The sequence below is a fragment of the Hetaerina americana genome, unplaced genomic scaffold (genome assembly GCF_022747635.1).
Source record: "Hetaerina americana unplaced genomic scaffold, ioHetAmer1.1.p SCAF_4, whole genome shotgun sequence".
NCBI lineage: Eukaryota > Metazoa > Arthropoda > Insecta > Odonata > Calopterygidae > Hetaerina > Hetaerina americana.
The window spans coordinates 17,086,999-17,107,380 of record NW_027286985.1 but is presented as its reverse complement, the minus strand read 5'-3'; the positions used below and the strand labels follow the sequence as shown (position 1 = coordinate 17,107,380).

Genomic DNA, 20,382 nt, shown 5'->3' with positions numbered 1-20,382 from the left:
TATTTTCTTAAGTAATTGAAACTTTCATATATTGACTTATTCTGATATAAATGTATAAGAACATCGTTAAAAGAATGAATTTGAAAACAAACTACAATATTTTTCATTTAGAAGGTAAAGTTAAATGACTATTATATTTTCTTACTGGCCATACTGTTTTGCCTTTTTTTTTAAGAGTATCGCATAAAAATTCTTGTTTTTGATTTCCTTGTTTAGGATAACATTGTTGAGTTGGAAATGAAGGTGGATCCCAAACATCACCGTCATTTTGTGGCAAGGCGTGGGGAAGTACTGAGCCAAATATCAGAGCAGTTTGGGGAAGTTCGCATTTCCTTTCCTCGTTCTGGTAACATGTCCGACAAAGTTACCCTGAAAGGTGCTAAGGAATGTATTGAAGGTGCTAAGGCTCGTATTCAAGAAATTGTTGATGAGTTGGTAAGAATTGTAATAAAAATTATTGCATGAATGAAAGTTGATTTAGCCAATAGGATTACCCTTAGTTGCAATTATTATTATCGGTTATCTCTAGGTTGATGTAGGTTTGAATGGGCACATGATACCATACCATGCAGTAGCAATTTTTCTGCACCTCCGAACAAAACAGAACCTGGCATCCAACATCCTACCCTATTCCTATCCCATCCTTGTTTGCTGAACATACTCCCCTGTACTATAGTCTTCAACATCCTTTTGCCAATTTGCTCTGCATCCATCTTTCCTCTCGCTTTTTGATTTCTCCCAACAATTCTCTCTCACCAGGCCCAGCACTTCATTTGTATTCCTTTCTATCCACTTCACCTTTTTCATCCTTCATCACACCTACATTTCAAAAGCCTCTAATCTGTCTATCATCCTGCTTCAATGACAATGCTTCTACACCATGCAAAAGCACTAAAGTTTTAATGAGCCTCTTCTTAACATCCCTGACATCAATTCCCTCCTCCATGGGAAAACTGATTTGCCTAATACAATTATTCTCCTTATGTCCAGACTACTTTGACCATTTTGGTCTAGATTACTTCCAAGATGAGTGAACTGTTCCACCTGCTCTATTATATTAACTCTTATAATATTTAACCTAGCCTTCCTCTTCCACAAGAACCACCTAACCTTTGTTTTGTTAATATTTATTCTAATCCCATACCTATCACACTGACTTTCTAATGCACTCAGCAATGTTTGCAAATCTTTGGCTGACTGGTAAACTAAAGTTGAATAATCTGCAAACTAATTGATTTTATGAATTCTTCACGGATTTTCATTCTTACCTCAAGTTCTTCCCTTGCCTTTTTCACTATTTCCTCTACATGTAAGTTGAAAAATACAGGTGATAATGGGCACTGTACAGGTTGGAGATTTCTCCTTTTCATCCACTTAACTCCTATTTTCTGCAAAACATTCATTAGTTTTTGCTAGTTCACTCTATCAAACGCCTTATCAAAATATGCAGTTTAGATGACCTTTAACATCATGCAATTATGTTATTCTATAAAAATGTTTGTAAATAATATAGTAGTAGAATAGAGGCTATAGTAAAGTTTTATTTTAGGTGAATACCTGAATGGGTTCTAATATAGCAATAAAGCTCATTTTTTTACTAATCTCAGGACGCCATGGTGACTATAGAATGTATCATACCACAGAAACACCATCGATCTGTAATGGGTGCTAAAGGACGCCATGTTCAAAATATAACATCTGAATTTGAGGTACAGATCAAATTCCCAGACCGTGATACTCAAGGTAAGCTGTTTTTAACTGATTTTTTAATGGTTTCTTTTTGATAAAAAAGTATTGATAGAAAAAAGTTATGTATTTGTCTGGAGATATGTTGGTATATTCATGCATGCACTTGATAGGACATAACAATTGTATAAATCTCAACTTTGAGAAATAAAACTCTTTGTGTGTATGAATGTAAAAAATAAATCTGAATCTGAAGGTAAACTATATAATGGTGAAGTACAAATATTCAATAGGCCACCTCTAATGGAAATGTCAAACATATTCATACACATGCCCACATATTTGTTAATTTTTCCTGGACCTATACTGAGAGATTTTACCCTTTGCATACAGGAAGGCATTGAAAATATAGATACATGTAGGTACTGTTAACAAGCCAAATCTTATGATAAGAAGTGTATCTGGTGCACCATAAGAAGCTTATAATATGTATCATCTTGAAGTAAAAAAACAAAATATCTTTCCACCAAATTTTTATTAGGTACTACTAGTTTTAACGCATTGGTGTCATCCTCAGGTCCTATCTTGAGAATAACACTGATGTGTTTAAACTAGTCATATATAACAAAAATTGGGTGGAAGAATACATTGTTTTATTTTACTTCAGTGATAATGGATTTACACAAAGTTCAGCCTAAAAACATCAAATATCTGTGTAATCTACTTATGGATTTTAAATATTGTGCCCACATTAGAAGAGCAACCCCAAAAGAGAATATTAAAAGTAACATGAGATGAGAATTCAATGTAATAAATGATTGGAAGGCCTTGTAAGTTATTGTCTCAGTAAAATCCCGGGGAAAAAGTGTTAAGGGTGCGAAAATGCAAATAGAGGGAGTAGAAATTTCACTATTGAAATTGTTGTTTGGCTTTCTATTTTCAAGCAGGATAGTATTTACATTCCTAAGTAATTTAGGAAAACACGAGAATCTAAGCTATCTAGCTGTTTAGCTAGGGCAAATAGTTGCTCAACTTCTTTTGCTGAAATAAAATATTTTGATTTAGTGCAGTTGCAATAAAGATGTTTCAATACTATTTATTATTAAGGGAGCCCATCACTGTTATTTCAGTTGCATTGAGGCAGAGCAAATGATCCCAATTTAACATTTTCCTGCTGCAGTAGTGTCATGTTCAGGTGAAAATTAGTCTGGTGTGTATTCACCCCCTGCCACACACCCTAGCGGGGGGCTTGCAGGGGACTAAAATATCACTCAATCATAAAATAATTTTCAGTCTCCAGTTCTTGTGTGTTTCACACCTCAACATTTTTGGGTCAAAGATACTTTCATTCTTTATAATTTCAACTTGTGTGATACGAGTAGTCTCCCTCAGGTGTTCTTTCAATGTAAAAATTAGGTAACTTAATTCTTAGGTCCACAATGTGTTCATTTAATAGCACGAATCTTTTCGTGGCTGACTGAGTTTAAGTAGTCAACATTTTCGTCATTAGTGTCACCTGCCATATTCAAATTCTTTGTGAAGGCTTCACGTTACTGCTCTCTCCTATCATTTTCAGGTGTAAATGTACAAAATGAAGTCAAAATAGTTATTTTATAAAGGCTGATGCACAATAGTAATTGTTTTAGAAGTTGAAATTTTTTTAATCCAGCGCATAGTGATGCAATTAGTGGGAAAACTGAAAATAAAGTCATATAAATACAGGGTTCTACTTATGTTGAGAAAATAGGAAATTGTATGGGGCATGATATAAATGTTATTAATTATGCAAAAACATAAATTCCAATAATTGTGTTTTTCTGTATTTTTCTTCTGAGGAAGCATAGGCAGCTTAACTTGCTATTTTATTTGGAAATGTGTTCTTCCCAAACATGTTTTTATGCAGGATAACTCCCAGGATTTAACTAGTTAATATTGGATTTTTTGAAGTTAGGAAGACACCATTCATTAAAAATCTGCATTGCTTCAGCTGCTCTTTAAAACTGTCCACCTGAGGAGGCTGACATAATAATATTTGTATCATCAGCATACAGTAAATGGTCCACTCCCTGTTTGGACTTATGCTTTCCTGATAGATTATTAATATAAATGAAAATTATGATAGGACAGATTACATAACCCTGGGGAACACCCAGCATACTTAATACTAGGAGAGACAAATTTGGAACAATTTTTTGAGTGTTCATAGTAGTTTTGAGGGGAGGCGACCGACAGCTAAGGTCATTTGCGCCATAGGGGATGGACAGGAAAGGATGAAGGGTGGAGAGAAACCCGGCGTCGGCATTAGCCTACTCTTTACGAAAGGTGCCAAGAGGTCCGCAGTTTAACGTCCCATCCGACGGACGGCGTACTCACTCAAAGTGCCCTCCACAAAGCACCTCAAGTAGGGATCGAGATACCTCTGAAAAATATTCAACACCGCCGGGATTTGAACCCGCGCCCTCAGGGTGGGAAGCCAGTACGTTAGCCCCCGCACCATCTCGATCCCCTTGAGTGTTCATGTACTGATGCCTTTCACGAAAATGTTTGAATCCATTTTTCAAAATTGGTTCTAATGTTATAGCATCTCAGTTTATGCACGAGTAGCTGATGGTTCACGCTGTCAAAGTAATTGGTAATGGTACCCTGACAGTAACCTTAAGTAACTGTGAAATTTTTGGGCATGGAACCATACCTAAATGCATAACTGGCACTACGGTCAAGATACCAAAGTACACCAATGATTCTTGAAATTTGAGGGGATGAAGTGGCAGAGATTAATCATTTTCAGTTATCATCAGTATTGAGTCCATAGTGGTTTACTTGACTGAGTATTAAGCTAGAATATGTAAAAGAAACCAAGCAAGCATGTGCAAGAGAAACTTCTAAATGATTTCATTTCCTATTAAGAGATTTTATTCTTTTCTTAATACATATACTCACAATTTTGAAATATTGTCCCTAAGTGGCTAAGATTTTCCTGCAAACTACATAAAACCTACCCAGTTAGAGATGTTGGCCTTGGTCATGACACAATTTCACTCAAGGTATTAGGTACATTCAGAAATTGTACCGCTCAACCAAATGTAATAGTTGAGTCTTGCCGAGAACCAGTGAAATTCTTAGTATAACCATGAGCAACTCTTCTTGCGGACATTTTCAACTAACTTCTTTGGAAATGCAATGCCCTTGCTGTATTTAAGACTAATCTACATCTACATAATACCCCGCAAGCCGCCGCAAGTGCGTGTGGGGGAGGAGGGTGTTAGGTTACCAACCGTAAAAAGGAACAATACCACATATAAAACAACAACATGGAAAATTACACCCACAGCAGTGCACACATGCATGCAAAGAGTTCATCCTAATGGGTAGGAGTTGCTAGGCATTCTTAAATACCTAAAAAAAAAAAGTGCTTGAAAGCTAGGAATTTTATATTGTGGGTGGAATTACAACACAAAATGAAATTTTTTTCCTCTTGTATGTACTATATGGAATATTTTTTATTTGGTTGGTAACATGAATTTTTTATTTTAATGTGTCAAGTTTGATCTATATAAGTTACTTCACCAGGTCTAGTAACGTGAATGAGTAAGAATGAAATTTCATAATGAGTTTTGCAGTGAGTTTTTGCTGTGTATACCATTTAGTGTAGAGGGTTTCATCAGTTGCATTGGTTGTTTGTTGACATAGGTATCACTGTTCTGTTTGCTCTTCATGAAGTATTACTTTTTTATCTTTGTTTCAAATAATACATACGTGCAATGAATTATAGGTGTAATTATGTTCATTATTACTGTAGATAAGTCAGTGGTTCACTCATACTGTTATATGAATTGCAAAATATTATTGCATCAATAAAATGATAAAATTCAGTTGCATAGCCATTGAAAAAGTTAGGAAAAATTGAAAACATCTAGTCAGCTGTTAATGCTTAAGTATTTGATTCAGAAAGGGCTGCAAGACATTGTCCATAAAATGGTAGCATTTTTGAATTCTCCTGTGTCAAAGTTAACATCATGAAAATAATTTGATATGTGTTTGTTGGTATTTGTATTAAGCAGTTTCCTTTTTCTTCAGATCATACTGCCCAACAAATGACCCAACAACCACAGCAACAGCAGTCAACTCAGTGGCAAACTACCCCTCAATGGTCATCTGGAACCAATCAGGATTCATGGGGTACTGGTATGGCTCGGGATCAATGGTCCACATCTGGTGGCCAAGATGAATGGGGGTCAAATGTCACTCAGGAACAATGGCCAACGGATGCACAACATCATGCTGGTAAGAATAAATTAGGGGTCCACAACTTTTTGCATTTAGTGGGTCACATAAGCCTCTTGATGAGTCTGAATTTTTTTGAAATAGCTTTTCATCTTAAATCCTTTTCTGTGAGTTTGTCAAGTAGTTACCCTGTTAGGTTCAGGCGGTCAAGTGTGCAACTTTTATCTCCTGGATCAAAGTTGAAAAGTTTTCTTCTGTAGATATCTCCAGAAGCAATTCTGTAAATGGGCCAGATAACTTTTTCTGCCGATTTGAAGGTAAAAAAGTCTGTACTCAAAGAAGTTTATGGGAAAGTTTATGGGAGCTATGAAGTTCTCTTGGGAAATACTTCACAAGCCAATGAAATCTTTTGTTACTACTTACTTACCTGTTACGTCATATGAATCCATATTGTGCAGACTAGTATCATGTGGAGGATGAAAGTGTTTTTATTGTTTTTATATTTCATATTTAATAAATATTTTGATAAATAAATTTGTTGAGGATGCTAATATCAGAAATGAAAGTGGATATAGCACATTGTCTGAATAAAGAAATTCTTAGTTGCTCATATGAAAGCATTTCACTGTGTACAAGTACTGACATTTTGTACCCTGACTTTTCCCAGAGGTGAGATTGAAATGAACTCCCTTCAAAATTTTCATTAAAATCCTGTTGGTGTTAAATAAGGCCCAAGAAATCGTTAGTCGTCTTATAAATGAGGAGGGTTTTGTACAGATGGTGGAAAAACCCACGCGCGGGGGAAACATCCTCGACGTCATACTTGTGGGACCGAAAAAGTGGGTAGGGGAAGTCGATGTCCTTCCGGGAATAAGTGACCATTCAGCTGTGCGTATGTATCTAAACTGGGAGAGGGCTCAGTATAAGGGGCTAGTAAACAAAAAGATAGTTTGGCAGTATAAACGTGGTGATAGGGAAGGGTTCTAGACCTTTTTAAGGGAAAAGTATTCGCAATGGGTAAGTGGTGGGCAGAATGTAGAAGAAATCTGGAAAACATTTAAGGGGATAATGGAGGAGGGATTAAATAAATTTGTCCCGAAAAAAATTCTTAAGGAAAATACTGATCCAGAGTTCTACAACCGCAAAATTAGATCCTTGAAGAAAAAACTGAGAGTGATTCACAAAAAAAGGAATGAGAGCTCGGAATGGCTCATAATTTACAAAAAATTAGTTCGTGCATTGAATAGAGAAAATAAAATAGCCAAAGATAGTTTTCTACAGAAAATAATCGGGATAGATAATGGAAATAAATTTTACAAGTACCTCCGGAGGAGGAATGACAACAGGGAAAACATAACAGCTTTAAAAAAAAAGGATGGGACACTAATCGTTGATGATAAGGAAAAGGCTAATACGTTTAATAATTGGTATGCAAGTGTATTTAAGGTTATGGTAAATAAAAAGGATCCTGTAGATTCATCTCTGAGTCAACAAGGAGGCAAAAAAATATTAAATACCAAAAGTATTAAAACGACGAGCGCAGAAATTTATAAAAAAATTATGAAAATGAGGGCAAATAATTCAAAAGGGCCAGATGGTATCTCAATTGACTTGCTTAAATTGGGTGGTAGTGTAGTTTCAAATTATATAAATCATTTATTCAATGTTACCTTAAACAATAATGCCCTGCCAAATGCTTGGAAGGAGGCATATGTTACGCCAATTTTCAAAGGAGGAGATAAGGCACTAGTTGATAATTATAGTCCGGTAAGCTTGACATCAGTTGTATGCAAGCTATTAGAAAAGATAATGGCTGATTATGTCTGGGACCTGTGGGAGAGTGAGAATTGGTTGTATAGTCGCCAATACGGTTTTAGAAAAGGACACTCTTGTGAAACTCAGCTATTAGGGTTCTGCCAAGAAATGTTCGACTCTATGGATGCGGGAATAGAGGTGGATGCTATCATAGTCGACCTGTCAAAAGCCTTTGACAAAGTAGACCACGATCGCTTAATGCTTAAGATGGGCCAATTGCCACTACACACAGATGGAAGAGTAATCTCTTGGGTCAGAAATTTCATGGAAGGTCGAACACAAAGGGTCAAATTAGGAGAAGTGTATTCTGAAAAAGCAAGGGTAACAACAGGAGTCCCACAAGGAAGCGTACTTGGCCCGCTCTTGTTTTTAATATATACGAGGGTCATCCGGAAAGTAGTACCCGTTCGTGAAATAAAGACACAAAAGTAAATATTAACAAACATAAAAAATTTTATTTGAAAGAGGATACTTTAAACTACTTCTCAACATAATCTCCAAGCAAATTAAGGCATTTGTCATAACGTGTGACAAGTCTCTGTATTCCTGCTGCATAGTCCTTCGCCGCCAGCTCATTTAGATACGCGAGGGACCCATCTTGCACAAATTTTTGCATAATGCAGATGGTGTTTAACAATTTCATGAACAATTGTTCGAGAAACATTGGGAAAATGCTCACAGATGTCATCAATTGTGACGCGCCGATCGTTCCTCACGAATTCGTCAACTGAGCTCACCAGTTGGTCTGTAATGACAGACGGTCTCCCCGAACGCTCATCGTCGTGTGTGTTCCCCCTCCCCATGTTGAAGTTGCGACACCACCGCCGAACAGACGACTCGTCCATTACATTGTCTCCATACACCTCCTTTAATTGGCGATGAATATCACATGGGCGAACGTTTCTTGCATTGAGGAATTTAATCACTGCCCTCACTTCACAACTGGCGGCGTTCTCAATTTTTTTAAACATTGTAAGCAATCACAGAAACAACACAGGCAATGCTAGCGTCACGCAACTTGGCTCAGAGAAGGCAGACAAGCCACTGAAGCTATCTGACCTCGTCCAGCGGCTACTCGCGTCGTCAGCACTTCATGCGGCACGAACGGGTACTACTTTCCGGATGACCCTCGTATAAATGATCTCCCAATAAATATTAATTCTCAGATTAGACTTCTTGCAGACGACTGTATTATCTACAGGAAAGTCGAAAATGACAGAGACCGTGACAAACTTCAGAGGGACATTAATAAAATGGCAGATTGGGTGACAAAAAATGGGATGGATATTAATGTTAGCAAATGCAAATCCATCACTTGTAGCAATAAGGTAAATGGAAACAATAGGGAATATAAATTCTCAGAAAATGTCATTCCTAGAAGTGATACTGTCAAATACTTAGGTGTATATTTAACTAAGGACTTAGGGTGGGGGCTAAATGTGGAGTACATCTATAAGAAAGCTTTCAAAACTCTTCAATGGGTAATGAGAAACCTCAAAGGGAGCGTTAGAGCAACCAAGGAGAAGGCTTATCAGACCGTGGTAAGACCAATTTTAGAGTACGCTTCTCTTGTATGGGACCCTCATGAAGAAGGTCATATTAAAAAACTGGAAAAGGTGCAAAGAAAGGCTGCCCGATATGTTCTGGGGAAGCATAGGAGGATGGAGAGTGTGTCTGACTTGCTAGAAACACTGGGCTGGGAACCTCTAGAAACTAGAAGGAAAGTAAGCAGACTTTGTGGAATGTTCCGAATTCTGAAGGGGGAGAAAGCTTGGGCAGATCTTAGGAAAGAGGCGGGGAACCCAAATTTTATAGGCAGAAATGATCACAAATTTAAGGTAAAATGCCGGGCACAGAGAACAAATAAAAAAAATTTTCTTTTCTAAATAGAACAATTGTTGAGTGGAACACCTTACCTGTAAAAATATTCGAGCCCTTTCCTTACAGTGTGTATACTTTTAAGAATAGATGTAAGGCATATATGTAATAATTTGATTGATGTGTGGTGTAATGTATTATATGTAATAGCTTAATTTTATTTTTAATTTATCTTTTTTTTTCTTGCTGATTAATGGCTGTAAATGGGATGGGGATTCACTTGTTTTGTCAAAGAGATTTGTGTTTTGAAGTCTGGTTTTATGTACTATCTTTTGCAATTATTTGGGACTTGTGTGCCACCTGACAATGTCTATTAGCACATGTGTATTTTTAATAATAATAAAATGGCTAAAAAATCCTTTTCTAGATCAATGGCAAACAGGAATGCAAACTGCAGCTTGGGAACCAAGCAATCCACTGAATGGTGAAGGTGTCTTGCCTGGAGTAGAAGGTGTTGACCAGATAAAGGCTCATGATGGTCCACCAGTGCCTGAGGGACATGGTACTTTAGATCAAGTAATTGCTATAACATTGGAAGAACCTGCTGGCCCTCGACCCTGTGATATAATTCGCATCACTGGGAAGAAAGAAAACTGTGAAGCAGCTAAGGAAGCTCTACTTGCTCTTGAACCCATTACAATTGAGGTAAGAGTTTTCCAAGACATCTGGTCATTTTCTAGCCTTCAATTTTTACTGCAAATGGTACTCTATTGAAAAGCTCTCTGAGTTTTTAGTTTAAGGCACAGTGGATAGTCTATATTTTACTCTAGATATGTTGAATATGAAACCTTATCCCCAAATTTCCAATCAGTTTTGCCGACCATAGGGCTTTTTTATCCATAACTGTAATGATTTGCAAGTTATTTGTTTATTGTAATTGATAAATTATACCTCTAGACACTGATAAAAATAATATTTTAACTAAAAGTTGTCAAGAAAATGACCATTTTTGGTATTATAATTTAAGTAATTGTTTTCAGTTTAAAATCCCAAAATAAGATTCCAGTGTGGTATAGCCAACTTTCTGTGCTAAACTCTCACAACTTAAAATGATGGTAACTTAATTTTAAAACAATAAAAATTTTCATTCATTGCGTTTCTTTCAGGTCAATGTTCCTTTTGATTATCACCGTTTAATAATTGGCCAAAAAGGGCGCACTGTTAGGGAAATGAGAGACAAGTATGATGTCAATATTGTGTTGTCACCTGCAGAGAAAAAGCTGGACATCATTACAGTAAGTAGTTTGTTATTGATGTAATTTTATCTTTTGTAATCAAGCACAAAATATCCAGAAGTGACATTATTATGGCTCATATATGCAATTGTATAGGTGTCTGAAAAATTTGTTTTTATTAATTTAGTCCTTATCAAGGTTCTAATAAAGTGCCTATTCAGATTTCAGGCTCCCCAGCCTCAGTGGCACAAGCCAAGGAAGCCCTCGAGGAGAAATGTCGACAGCTGGATGAAGAGAAGAAGGAAAAGGCTTTACAGTCATTTGAGTTAAAGGTATTTGAAGAGAAAACACAAATATTAAAAACTCTTGTACTAATCTAGTGATGCTCAATATAATTGCTCTCAATATTATGTTTTAGATTGAGGTTGAGCCTAATTATCATCCAAAAATAATTGGCAAAAAGGGTGCTGTTATCAATAAAATTAGGACAAAGCACAATGTCCAGATTAACTTTCCTAAAAAGGGTGATCCAGAAGAGCATATAATCACCATTATTGGATATGAGAGTGCTGCCAATGCTGCTCGTGATGATATAATGAAGATAGTCAATACCCTGGTGAGTAAACTGGGTAGTAAAGTAAATATTGGGTAGCTAAAATGATTGTGTAGTTAGTGATGCTAATGCATGCAGGGGGCTGATAATGAGACAGTACGAATTGTACAAAAAAATGTTTTAATGAAAACATAAAATACTATTGGCAACTTCTGATTTAGTTGAATTAAAAACTTTTAAGGTAATCCAGATATTTCAAACTTGAATTTTTTTCAAGTTAATCGAAATTTCAAAGCATTTGATTTTTGATGATTTTAAAAGAAAGAGAGTAGCACCAAGAATCCATTTACTGTGGTTGATTATGTTTCGGGTTGATTCAGTAGTGGTATTTACTATGAATCTTTTGAGTTAACAATTGCTGTAAGTGACATGATTCAGAATCTTATACATTCTTTGGAAATCTATAGGAAAATCACATGTTGCTAGAAAATGTACAGTGTTAATACTAGATGCTCTTTGTCAGTATTTATAGGAATATTTTCAATTTTATAGTCTCGTATTAATGATGAATACTGAAATGATGATTCGATGACGAGGCTGAGACAAAATGCTTCTGCGCTTAGCAAGTATTTTGCTATTTGCTGAAGTTCTTTGTTGCTTGATGTCAATTATGGCTGTCTGATCAGTATTGTTTTTGAAGTCTGCTTAAGAAGTACACTGGTTTTTAGGCTACGGATTGTACAAAAAATGTTTAAATTAAAACATGAAATACGATGGTATTTTGAAAAGTTTTCAAAATGGAATAAAAATAAATTACTTACCTCCGTGCTTTTTTTATTCTTCAATGTATTCTCCCTGTACTCTGATGCACTTGGTCTAGCGAAGTTCCAATGTACTGATCCCATCTCGAAAATAAGATTCCTTCAGGCCTGCAAAATACCTGTGTACTTCGGCTGTGAGCCTTTTTTTAGGGAGATTCTCCATTCATCAGGGAAAATTTAGAGCTTGGGGTAGAGATGGAGGCAAATCAGGCAATTAATATGAGTAGCCAGGCAATGACCCTGGGTGCAGGCATGCATTGTCTTGATAAAAGATTACTTTCTCCTTTGCCAAACCTGGCCTTATTTTGTGTTTCTCTTGCTGTAGTTGGTCCAGGAGATTAGCGTAGTATTGTCTAGTAATTGTTTCACCTGTAGGAAGATAATTTATCAGCAGAATCCCTTCCACATCCTATAAAACTGAAGCCATCACCTTTCTGGCTGAATGTATTGCCTTTATTAGTGGTGAATCATTTAGAAATGGTCTGTACATACATGCATGTATAAGTCATACAATGTCAAAAGAACTGCCACTGAAGACAAGAGCTAGGTTATAATCTACCGAGCCATGAAGTCACACCGACGGGAAGAACGAAATGGATGTGGATTTCTGATGTCTGTGATTGTTTGAATAGTCCTGGCTGAAAGTTAAAAGTGGGCCAATCATATTGTCTTTTTAAAACTGAGGAATTAGTAATGCAATAGATGAAATTGAAGATGGCATTGTGTATGAGGAAAGTGAAAATTACTGTGGAAATGATTTTGCAGCAGTAATGATGCATTTCTAGATTCTCCAATGAATTAATGTTAATGTAGCTACTAATTTATTATGTAACAATTCCATTTTCTTCGTATTGCATGTTAAGGTGTAATATTTTGGTCCTTATGTCCCTGATCCAAACACTTTTTGTAAATTCTAATCTGAAAAATTGTTTCTTATGGGAGGGAACATATGGTAGTTTTTAATTTTCTAATGATCATGCTGGAAGAACTCCAGCATCAGCTGTAGATGTACCACATTTAGGATATGTGTATATTCTGCATGCTTGGAAATTATATGGCATTGTTTTAAATTGGTATTGCAGAATGAGCTGTCCAAAGAAGAAGTCAACATTGATCCAAGAGTACACTCGAGACTCATTGGTGCCAGGGGTCGAAACATTCATAAAATCATGGAGCTATATGGAGTGGACATCAAATTTCCTCGTCCCAGTAGTAGTGCTGAAGAAGCGGGCATTGTGACTATTACAGGTCCTGAAGATGCCATACTGGATGCTAAAGATCATTTGCTTAATTTGGAAGTGGAATATGTAAGTATTATTTTTCGTGCAATGAAACATTTTCCATGGCCTAAACATTGTGTTATGCAGACTCATTTTCATAAATATTCCAGTAAGGGTGGAGTATACCATGCACAGAAGGCACACATGCATGTGTGAAGATTAGGAGTATTTTTATTTTCAACTTGTGAACTATATTAAGTAATATCACTTGGTTACACACTGTGATTTGTGTTCTCAGTAACATGTAAATTTATGTTTCCACTCTTATCCCCTGTCATTTGACTAATTGCAGTTGTATAGAAACTAGAATTTCTGCCTTTTTTGATTCAGTCCATAGTAGATGGTGTAAACTATCTTTTTTAAAAACTTGGAAAAACAATCCCTACTGTTCACCAATATTTACAGGTCGTCAGTGAAGCCCTAATTATGAATAGTATTTAGTGTAATGTCCTTCAGCATTGCTAGGCTTCAAAATTTAGTCTTTTATTCTATTGAGAAGTTTTCAAATGTAGATTTTAAAGTATTGTATTTTAACCCTATGACAATATTAAATAAAAATTCTGGAGAGCATCATCTTCATTCTGTTTGTAGAAGCTATTCAGTAAAATAAACATTTTAAAATTTTGCTATATTTTGAATATTTTATTTTTATATCTGATGATTCAGTTTTTTTGTGCCTCATCGGTTGAAAAATATCTCAGGATCAAGTGGAAAATAAGATGCCCCTAGCTGGTAGTCCTTTCAATAAATGAACTAGAGTGATTTCTTATTTGATGTTATTTGTGAATTCCAAATGAATTGTTCACAGGGTCCATACAATAAGTATCAGGACTGGTTCCAAAAATCAAAATTTGTTGCAGTTATCATTACAATTACTTAATAATCTTCATAATACATTCTGCCTGCATCAATGCATGCTTAGTTCGGCGCATCTGCCACTCGTCAAAAGCCCACTGGAAGTCTATTTCCGGAATACTGTTGAGAGCCTTTGTTGTTGCTGCTTGAAACACCTTGATGGAGTTGAACCGATATCCTTTGAGCTCCTTTTGAGCTATCCTTTGAGGTAATAACACTGTCGAGAAAATCTTCATCTTCCTGGACGAAGTCCAAATATTCTTGCAAAATTTCCACCCGCGACAGTTTTTGTTCCTCACTCAAGACTTTCGGCACCAGCTTCGCGTACACTATCCTCATCGCACAATTGCTGTTACAATGGTGTAAATGGTTCCGACTGAAAGGCTGGTCTCCTCACTGATAAGGGTGATGGTTAAATGCCTGTCAGAGTCCAAAACTTTTATCACTTTGGTCACCTGAGCATCGGTTCAAGTGGTTGTCGGGCGTCTGATGTGGTGCTGGTCTTCAATGAGCTCCTGGCCTTCCTTAAACATTTCGTGCCACTCCAAAACTCTTGTGCAGCTTAAGGCATCATCCCCATAAGGCTGTTTAATGAGTTCAAGGGTCTCTGATGTGGATTTTCTGAGTTAAACGCAAAACTTCACAGCGTAGTGTTGCTCGACGGTGCACTCCATGCTGGTGCGATGACACCACAAATGAACACTTCACAAAAATCCACCTCCTATCCCAATGCATGCCTGTAGGCGACTGAACTAAAGTGTGCCTGAGTGGTGGGGGACCTCTCTACCGAGCTGATCATTCGGACCCGCATCCACCACTCCATTGAGGCCACAGCAAACCAGTCACGATACTTATTGTACGGACCCTGCATCTGCATATATTGCTATTCACTGACTTACAATTTCCATGACTTTGAGTTGGCTTTATCGATCATGCATTAATTTTATTTATATATCATCACAGTAATTATTTTAATTTTTGTTTTGTTAATTTAATTTTGAAAAGAGTGTTTTAGAGTATTAAATTTTATAAAAAAGTATTGAAATGCACTTGCAGCATTTTGAGTCAAAACACAATGCAACATAATTTTTTTTAATTAGCGGGGAAGACATGGCATCATGGAAACTACAGGATAAGTTCAAAATACATAATTTGAAGTCTTTGGACCTCATTGCCTTGATTTTCGTACCGAATCTGACTACCTAAAGCCAAGATGCTGAAGGATAAAGTTCCAATCAAATTTTTCTGAACCTTTCTAATAAGTGGAAGTGAGTATTCACTCTAGTATAGTCTTGAGTCTAAAGTGTATTATTATTAATAAATAATCATAGACCCATCATGTATGTTGATCATGTTTGGGGTATCTAAATCGTCTTATGGGTGTCCAGTATAAGTCTTGATAGGCACCAAAGGAAATGTTTGGAGTACTTGCCTTCGGCTAGGAATCGCAGATGCCCTTTCTGTTATTTAAATAGGAAAAAACTTATTAGCCCTGAGCTATACCTTGATAAGTTATGCAATATAACTTCGTGTTTGTGATATAATTGCTTATTGTCTACTGATTTTGAAAACTTTCACTTGATAATCAACTTCTTAAAGTATGGAATTTTTGCCCAGGAAAGCTGAGAAAATTTATTTATTCAGAAATTTAGTTTTTCATGTTATCTCTATAATGTTATCTTTTGTTCTTGATTCATGAATTTTTGTTTGCATTACAGTTGCAGGATATTGGTGAATTTAATCGAAGTGAGCAGACAACAAGTTGGAGCTTCCAGGAGCCTAATAGTGGGGGGGGTGGTGGTGGTGGTGGCGGCGGCGATGCAGCGACTGTGACTTCCAGTAACACAGCTAACAACAGTGGGACTGCAGCACTGGGAGCAGGGTTTGTCGTTAAAGGGGGCCCATGGGAGCAGCAAAAAGGAAACCAGGAAGCACCTCCACCCACCATGCAGGCACCAGACACAGCCAGCACTGAGGAATTTCCCTCTTTTGGTGGTCCTGTCTCTCCCTTGGTGACCCCCAGCCCTTGGGGACCACGTCGATAGATAGCCTTTTTGGTTTTTTTACGACATCTCCCCCGATGTTCCATCACCCTTATCTTGCCTCCACCTTGCTCCACCTTTTCCCATTCATCATCCTTCCCATGTCCACCACTCCCATATCATTCCATGTGGACCATAATATACTCACAATTTTCTCTCCACAAGACCCAATTCAGCAAAACATCCCATTCCCTAGTGTTGGCCATTACCATAATTCGTCCCTTACCATCCTGCCATTGTTACCCGTCCTGCTTAATTCCTCTGTGACCAACCTTACACCCCCCCTAAATTTCTTAAGGCCTTAAGGCTTTGATATGGGCAGCATGACCCACCTCACACCTTCCCCTAGTTTGGACAACTAAGCTACAATTGTTTGAAAGTTTGCTTTTTCCTTGGATGTATTTTTAAGTGAACTGTTTTAAGGGCAAAATTTTGGGGCTCTTGATGAAATGAATAGTTATTGGGCTTGGATACATTGTAAGGCATAAATTTGAAGATTTTGGTGAGACACCTATTGTCCTCTTTGGCATTTTCAATTCACAAAATCTTCAATTTCATATCGTAGTACTAATATTGTGTAACATTTGATTGTGTACATGATGGAGTTAAGATCCCTCAGAGTGGCACCCTAACAAGTACTTTTGTAAATACTCTTCTTTATTATATAGTTAGATACTGGTTGAGAACTTCTTACTCTGATACTATCCTGTTAATATAATCTGAAATTTGTTCTGAGATTAAATGAATCCAGGCTAATCATTTCAGCAGTTTGTTTAAAAAATAATTTGGGAAATAGCCGTGGGATGTAATTTAGTAGTTGTGTTGTATATTTTTTGATGGCATTCTCATGTCGTTATTCATTAATTTGTGCTTTGTGGACTAGTGAAATATCGGCTTTAGAGGAGCAAATTCAAAATATAGTTATATTTTTTTATTTTATGAACATTTTTCCAGCTGCTACAAATGCTGGGTGACATAAAAATGTTTATATTTTACATCAGAATAATATCTCTTCATATTTATTTCCTGTTAAAGGTTCTTAAATTTAAGCAGGTTTTGCCAGTGTTTCAGGTTCAATGTTTTATGTTCGTGTGTGGCATTTAATAACTTAAAAGGGGAAATAATTACATCTCATAGTGGCTTGTACCAACAATCAAGGGAGGATGAATGTGGCGTGGAGTTATTTCTGTGATTCTATAATAATCAGGTTCTATAAACATAATTCATAATTTTAGAACATCAGTATAGTTCAGACCTATCCGAGATGCAATTATTTAACAAATTTTTATCATCAAAGCAGCACTCACTACTATAACATAGATGCATGCATTAACATACAAATATAGTTCATTGAGGTGAAAGTTGGTGGGTAGTTCTGAGTGAGTTTTAGGGGAGGGGAGGCTCAAAACAAGTGCTGTGAAGAAAGGGAAAGAGCAGCAAGCACTGAATATATAAATGCTGCATGAGAGATGTGTATTTTCTGCTATTCTACGTAACCTCCCCTCCCAATCCCTTAATCTGTAAAAAAAATGCAGAAATTAATTCACTTGTTACAGTTTTTCAGTGATTTGTGAAAATGGGAAAATGAAAATGTGGTGTTTCAATGGTTGATGAGTTCGAGAGGAAAATTCGAACAAACCATGCAATTTTAAGTCCAAAGTTGTGCCAAAACATTGGGAGGAAAGTGTATTTGTCCATTTGTAGATTTTTCCTGTGTCTGCGTTTTAAAAGTGTGCATTTGAGATGTGTGCATGGTCGTGTGTGTTTGTTCATGTGTGCAATGCTTCCTTTGATCAGATATGAAGAAAAAAAAATCATTCGAACCTTGTGTTTGACCACTGGAACAGGTTTTGGATGGATGGTGAGAACATTTGCATTGCAATCTACTATTGCTGTAGAATTAACCAGCATTTGTCTGGCAATGGAAATCGAATTCACTAGTTTTTATCTGCTTATATGCAGGTGGTGCCTTTTTCTCTCCTCCAAATTCCCTTATGTTTTCCCTTACCCTTATTAATTTTGTTATCCCCCCCCTCTTGAAATAAGGATTTGAAAAAAGAAGAATAACTTTTTTTAATTCCTTGCCCACCACGGATCAAAACATACATTATTTTGTTTTGTATTTTTTACCCTCCTAAGCATGATGTAGCATATTATTCAGGGTGAAGGAGGTATTTTTTGCTATTATTAATATGAAAAAATAGGATGTTTATCTATTGTTGAAAATGGGTATGCCAAGTGTCCAGTTACTTAAACAAAATAACTGTACAAAACTTGACTGTTTTTCATTAAAATTGACTTTGTACTACCAGGTGTCTATAATGAAATATTTATACTGCACTTATGAGAAAGAATGGGAGTTAGGTCTTTGCTTGGTGGTATCTGAAAATTTCTGAGCCATGTTTAGGAAATTGGTGCTATCAGGGTGAGAACAGTTCGTTCTGATAAATTTGAATTGTTGTAGATATAACTGGAGCAGCAATTCAAATAAAGCCGACATCAATTGTATGCCCTTTGTTGTTCTTATTTTTATTTTCACCCTGTATACATTTGGATCCGTGAGTTTGTGATCTTTCATTATTAACTCATATTTATGCTTGTCATAAAATGCATTGGTTGCATTATGCTTATTTTACAACTGCATTTATTGGTAGAGAGCATCAAATGTGCTATCATTTTCTTAATTAATATGGCAGGTAAATTTTACATTAAAAATATCTGGAGTGTTGGCCAACATTTACTTCATAAATATTAATTTACGTTAAACACTTATCAGTTTCACAAAAATTCCTTGGTTCATCGTTGTGCAATCAGAATGAAGAAGTATTGTTATTCTGAACTAATCTCTAATTTTTTTCAATGGTTTTAATCGTTTAGCTACCATGTTAAGTTATGTAAATATTTTTAATTTGATGATTTAATTTAATCTAATTTTGACTGGGTGTTTTAGAAAAGTTGAGTAATTTAGAAAATTTTGATCCCCCATTACATATTTTTGTTCATTTTGTCAATGATGTCCTCTCTTAAGTCTCCTTTACTTTCAAGCTAGTTTTATATTTGATAGCAATTTCTGGTGTAATATTTCTAACACTGTTTAAATGACTTTCTATTTACATGAAAACATCTTTTGGGCAATTTTATTGACTCATATGAATGAGGTTTTCTGAAAAATTAATAAGTCATGTGCATTTCCTTTTTGTGCTATTTTCACAATTTGCCCAAAAAGAGTTGACTTTTTGTGCATTACTTGATACGCTTGAATTTTTGATTTTTCATAAAACAGCCCCCACTGACCATGTGACAAGCATAAATTGTCCAAACTGTCTATCACTTCATTTATTCACTTTCTGCTTCATGCTTGGCCAACTATCAACTATGCCATTTTTACAGATTTCATGCTGTAACTTATTACAATGAAGCTCATTGCTAAAAATAGCAGATGCAGTAAAGATTCAATCAAGAAATTGGAAAGGAATAAACATTCCATGAAGCATGGAGACTAATGTGAAACAACAAAAATTTTAAGTCGTGTAAATTGCTCTTTACAAAGTATCTAAAATTTTCTCGAAGGACAAATGAAGAGTGCCTCTGAACTAGAACGGTAATAAGAAAGAGCATTCCACAGAAGATGATAAAGCTGCTAAAATGAGCAAAAGTGGGATTTATAAATTTAAGTGCAAAGATTGTGACATGGTATCTATGGCAAATAGGTAGGACCTTCAAATGGCCAGTTTCTGAGCTCAGCATCAAAGGAGTTGCAACTGGTAGTACTTAAATGTGTGTGAAATTTGCGTAGTGATGTTGCAGTTTTTGAATTGATCATTATTGAACTCCTGATTTCCCCCAATGGTTTCAACCAAGTTGGATTGATGCGCCACTGGTAAGAATATTTGGCAATAAAGTATTTCTTTCCAGTACATACTGTGATTTGGTATGATGGTATTTGGGATGATACTTGGGTTTCTTTATACAAAGTTTCAGAAGGGATATTAATGTCCATATGTCAGTATTTATTAACTCATGCAAAAAGACACTTAAACATTTTTGTTACTT

General features: G+C 36.1%; 1 protein-coding gene across 2 annotated transcripts in view; it reads left to right on the top strand.

Annotated features, from left to right (window-relative positions):
• Positions 1-18,837, top strand: part of Dp1 (satellite-binding protein 1 Dp1) — a 44,421-nt gene extending 25,584 nt beyond the window's left edge. For both annotated transcript variants that reach the window (XM_071590647.1, XM_071590646.1), the window contains exons 16-24: positions 217-435; positions 1,608-1,743; positions 5,764-5,970; positions 9,971-10,248; positions 10,710-10,838; positions 11,000-11,110; positions 11,197-11,394; positions 13,235-13,459; positions 16,006-18,837. In XM_071590647.1, coding sequence (XP_071446748.1) covers positions 217-435; positions 1,608-1,743; positions 5,764-5,970; positions 9,971-10,248; positions 10,710-10,838; positions 11,000-11,110; positions 11,197-11,394; positions 13,235-13,459; positions 16,006-16,332 — 1,830 coding nt within the window. In that variant the 3' untranslated portion in view covers positions 16,333-18,837. The remainder of the gene's footprint in view (positions 1-216; positions 436-1,607; positions 1,744-5,763; positions 5,971-9,970; positions 10,249-10,709; positions 10,839-10,999; positions 11,111-11,196; positions 11,395-13,234; positions 13,460-16,005) is intronic.
• Positions 18,838-20,382: the final 1,545 nt, after the last annotated feature.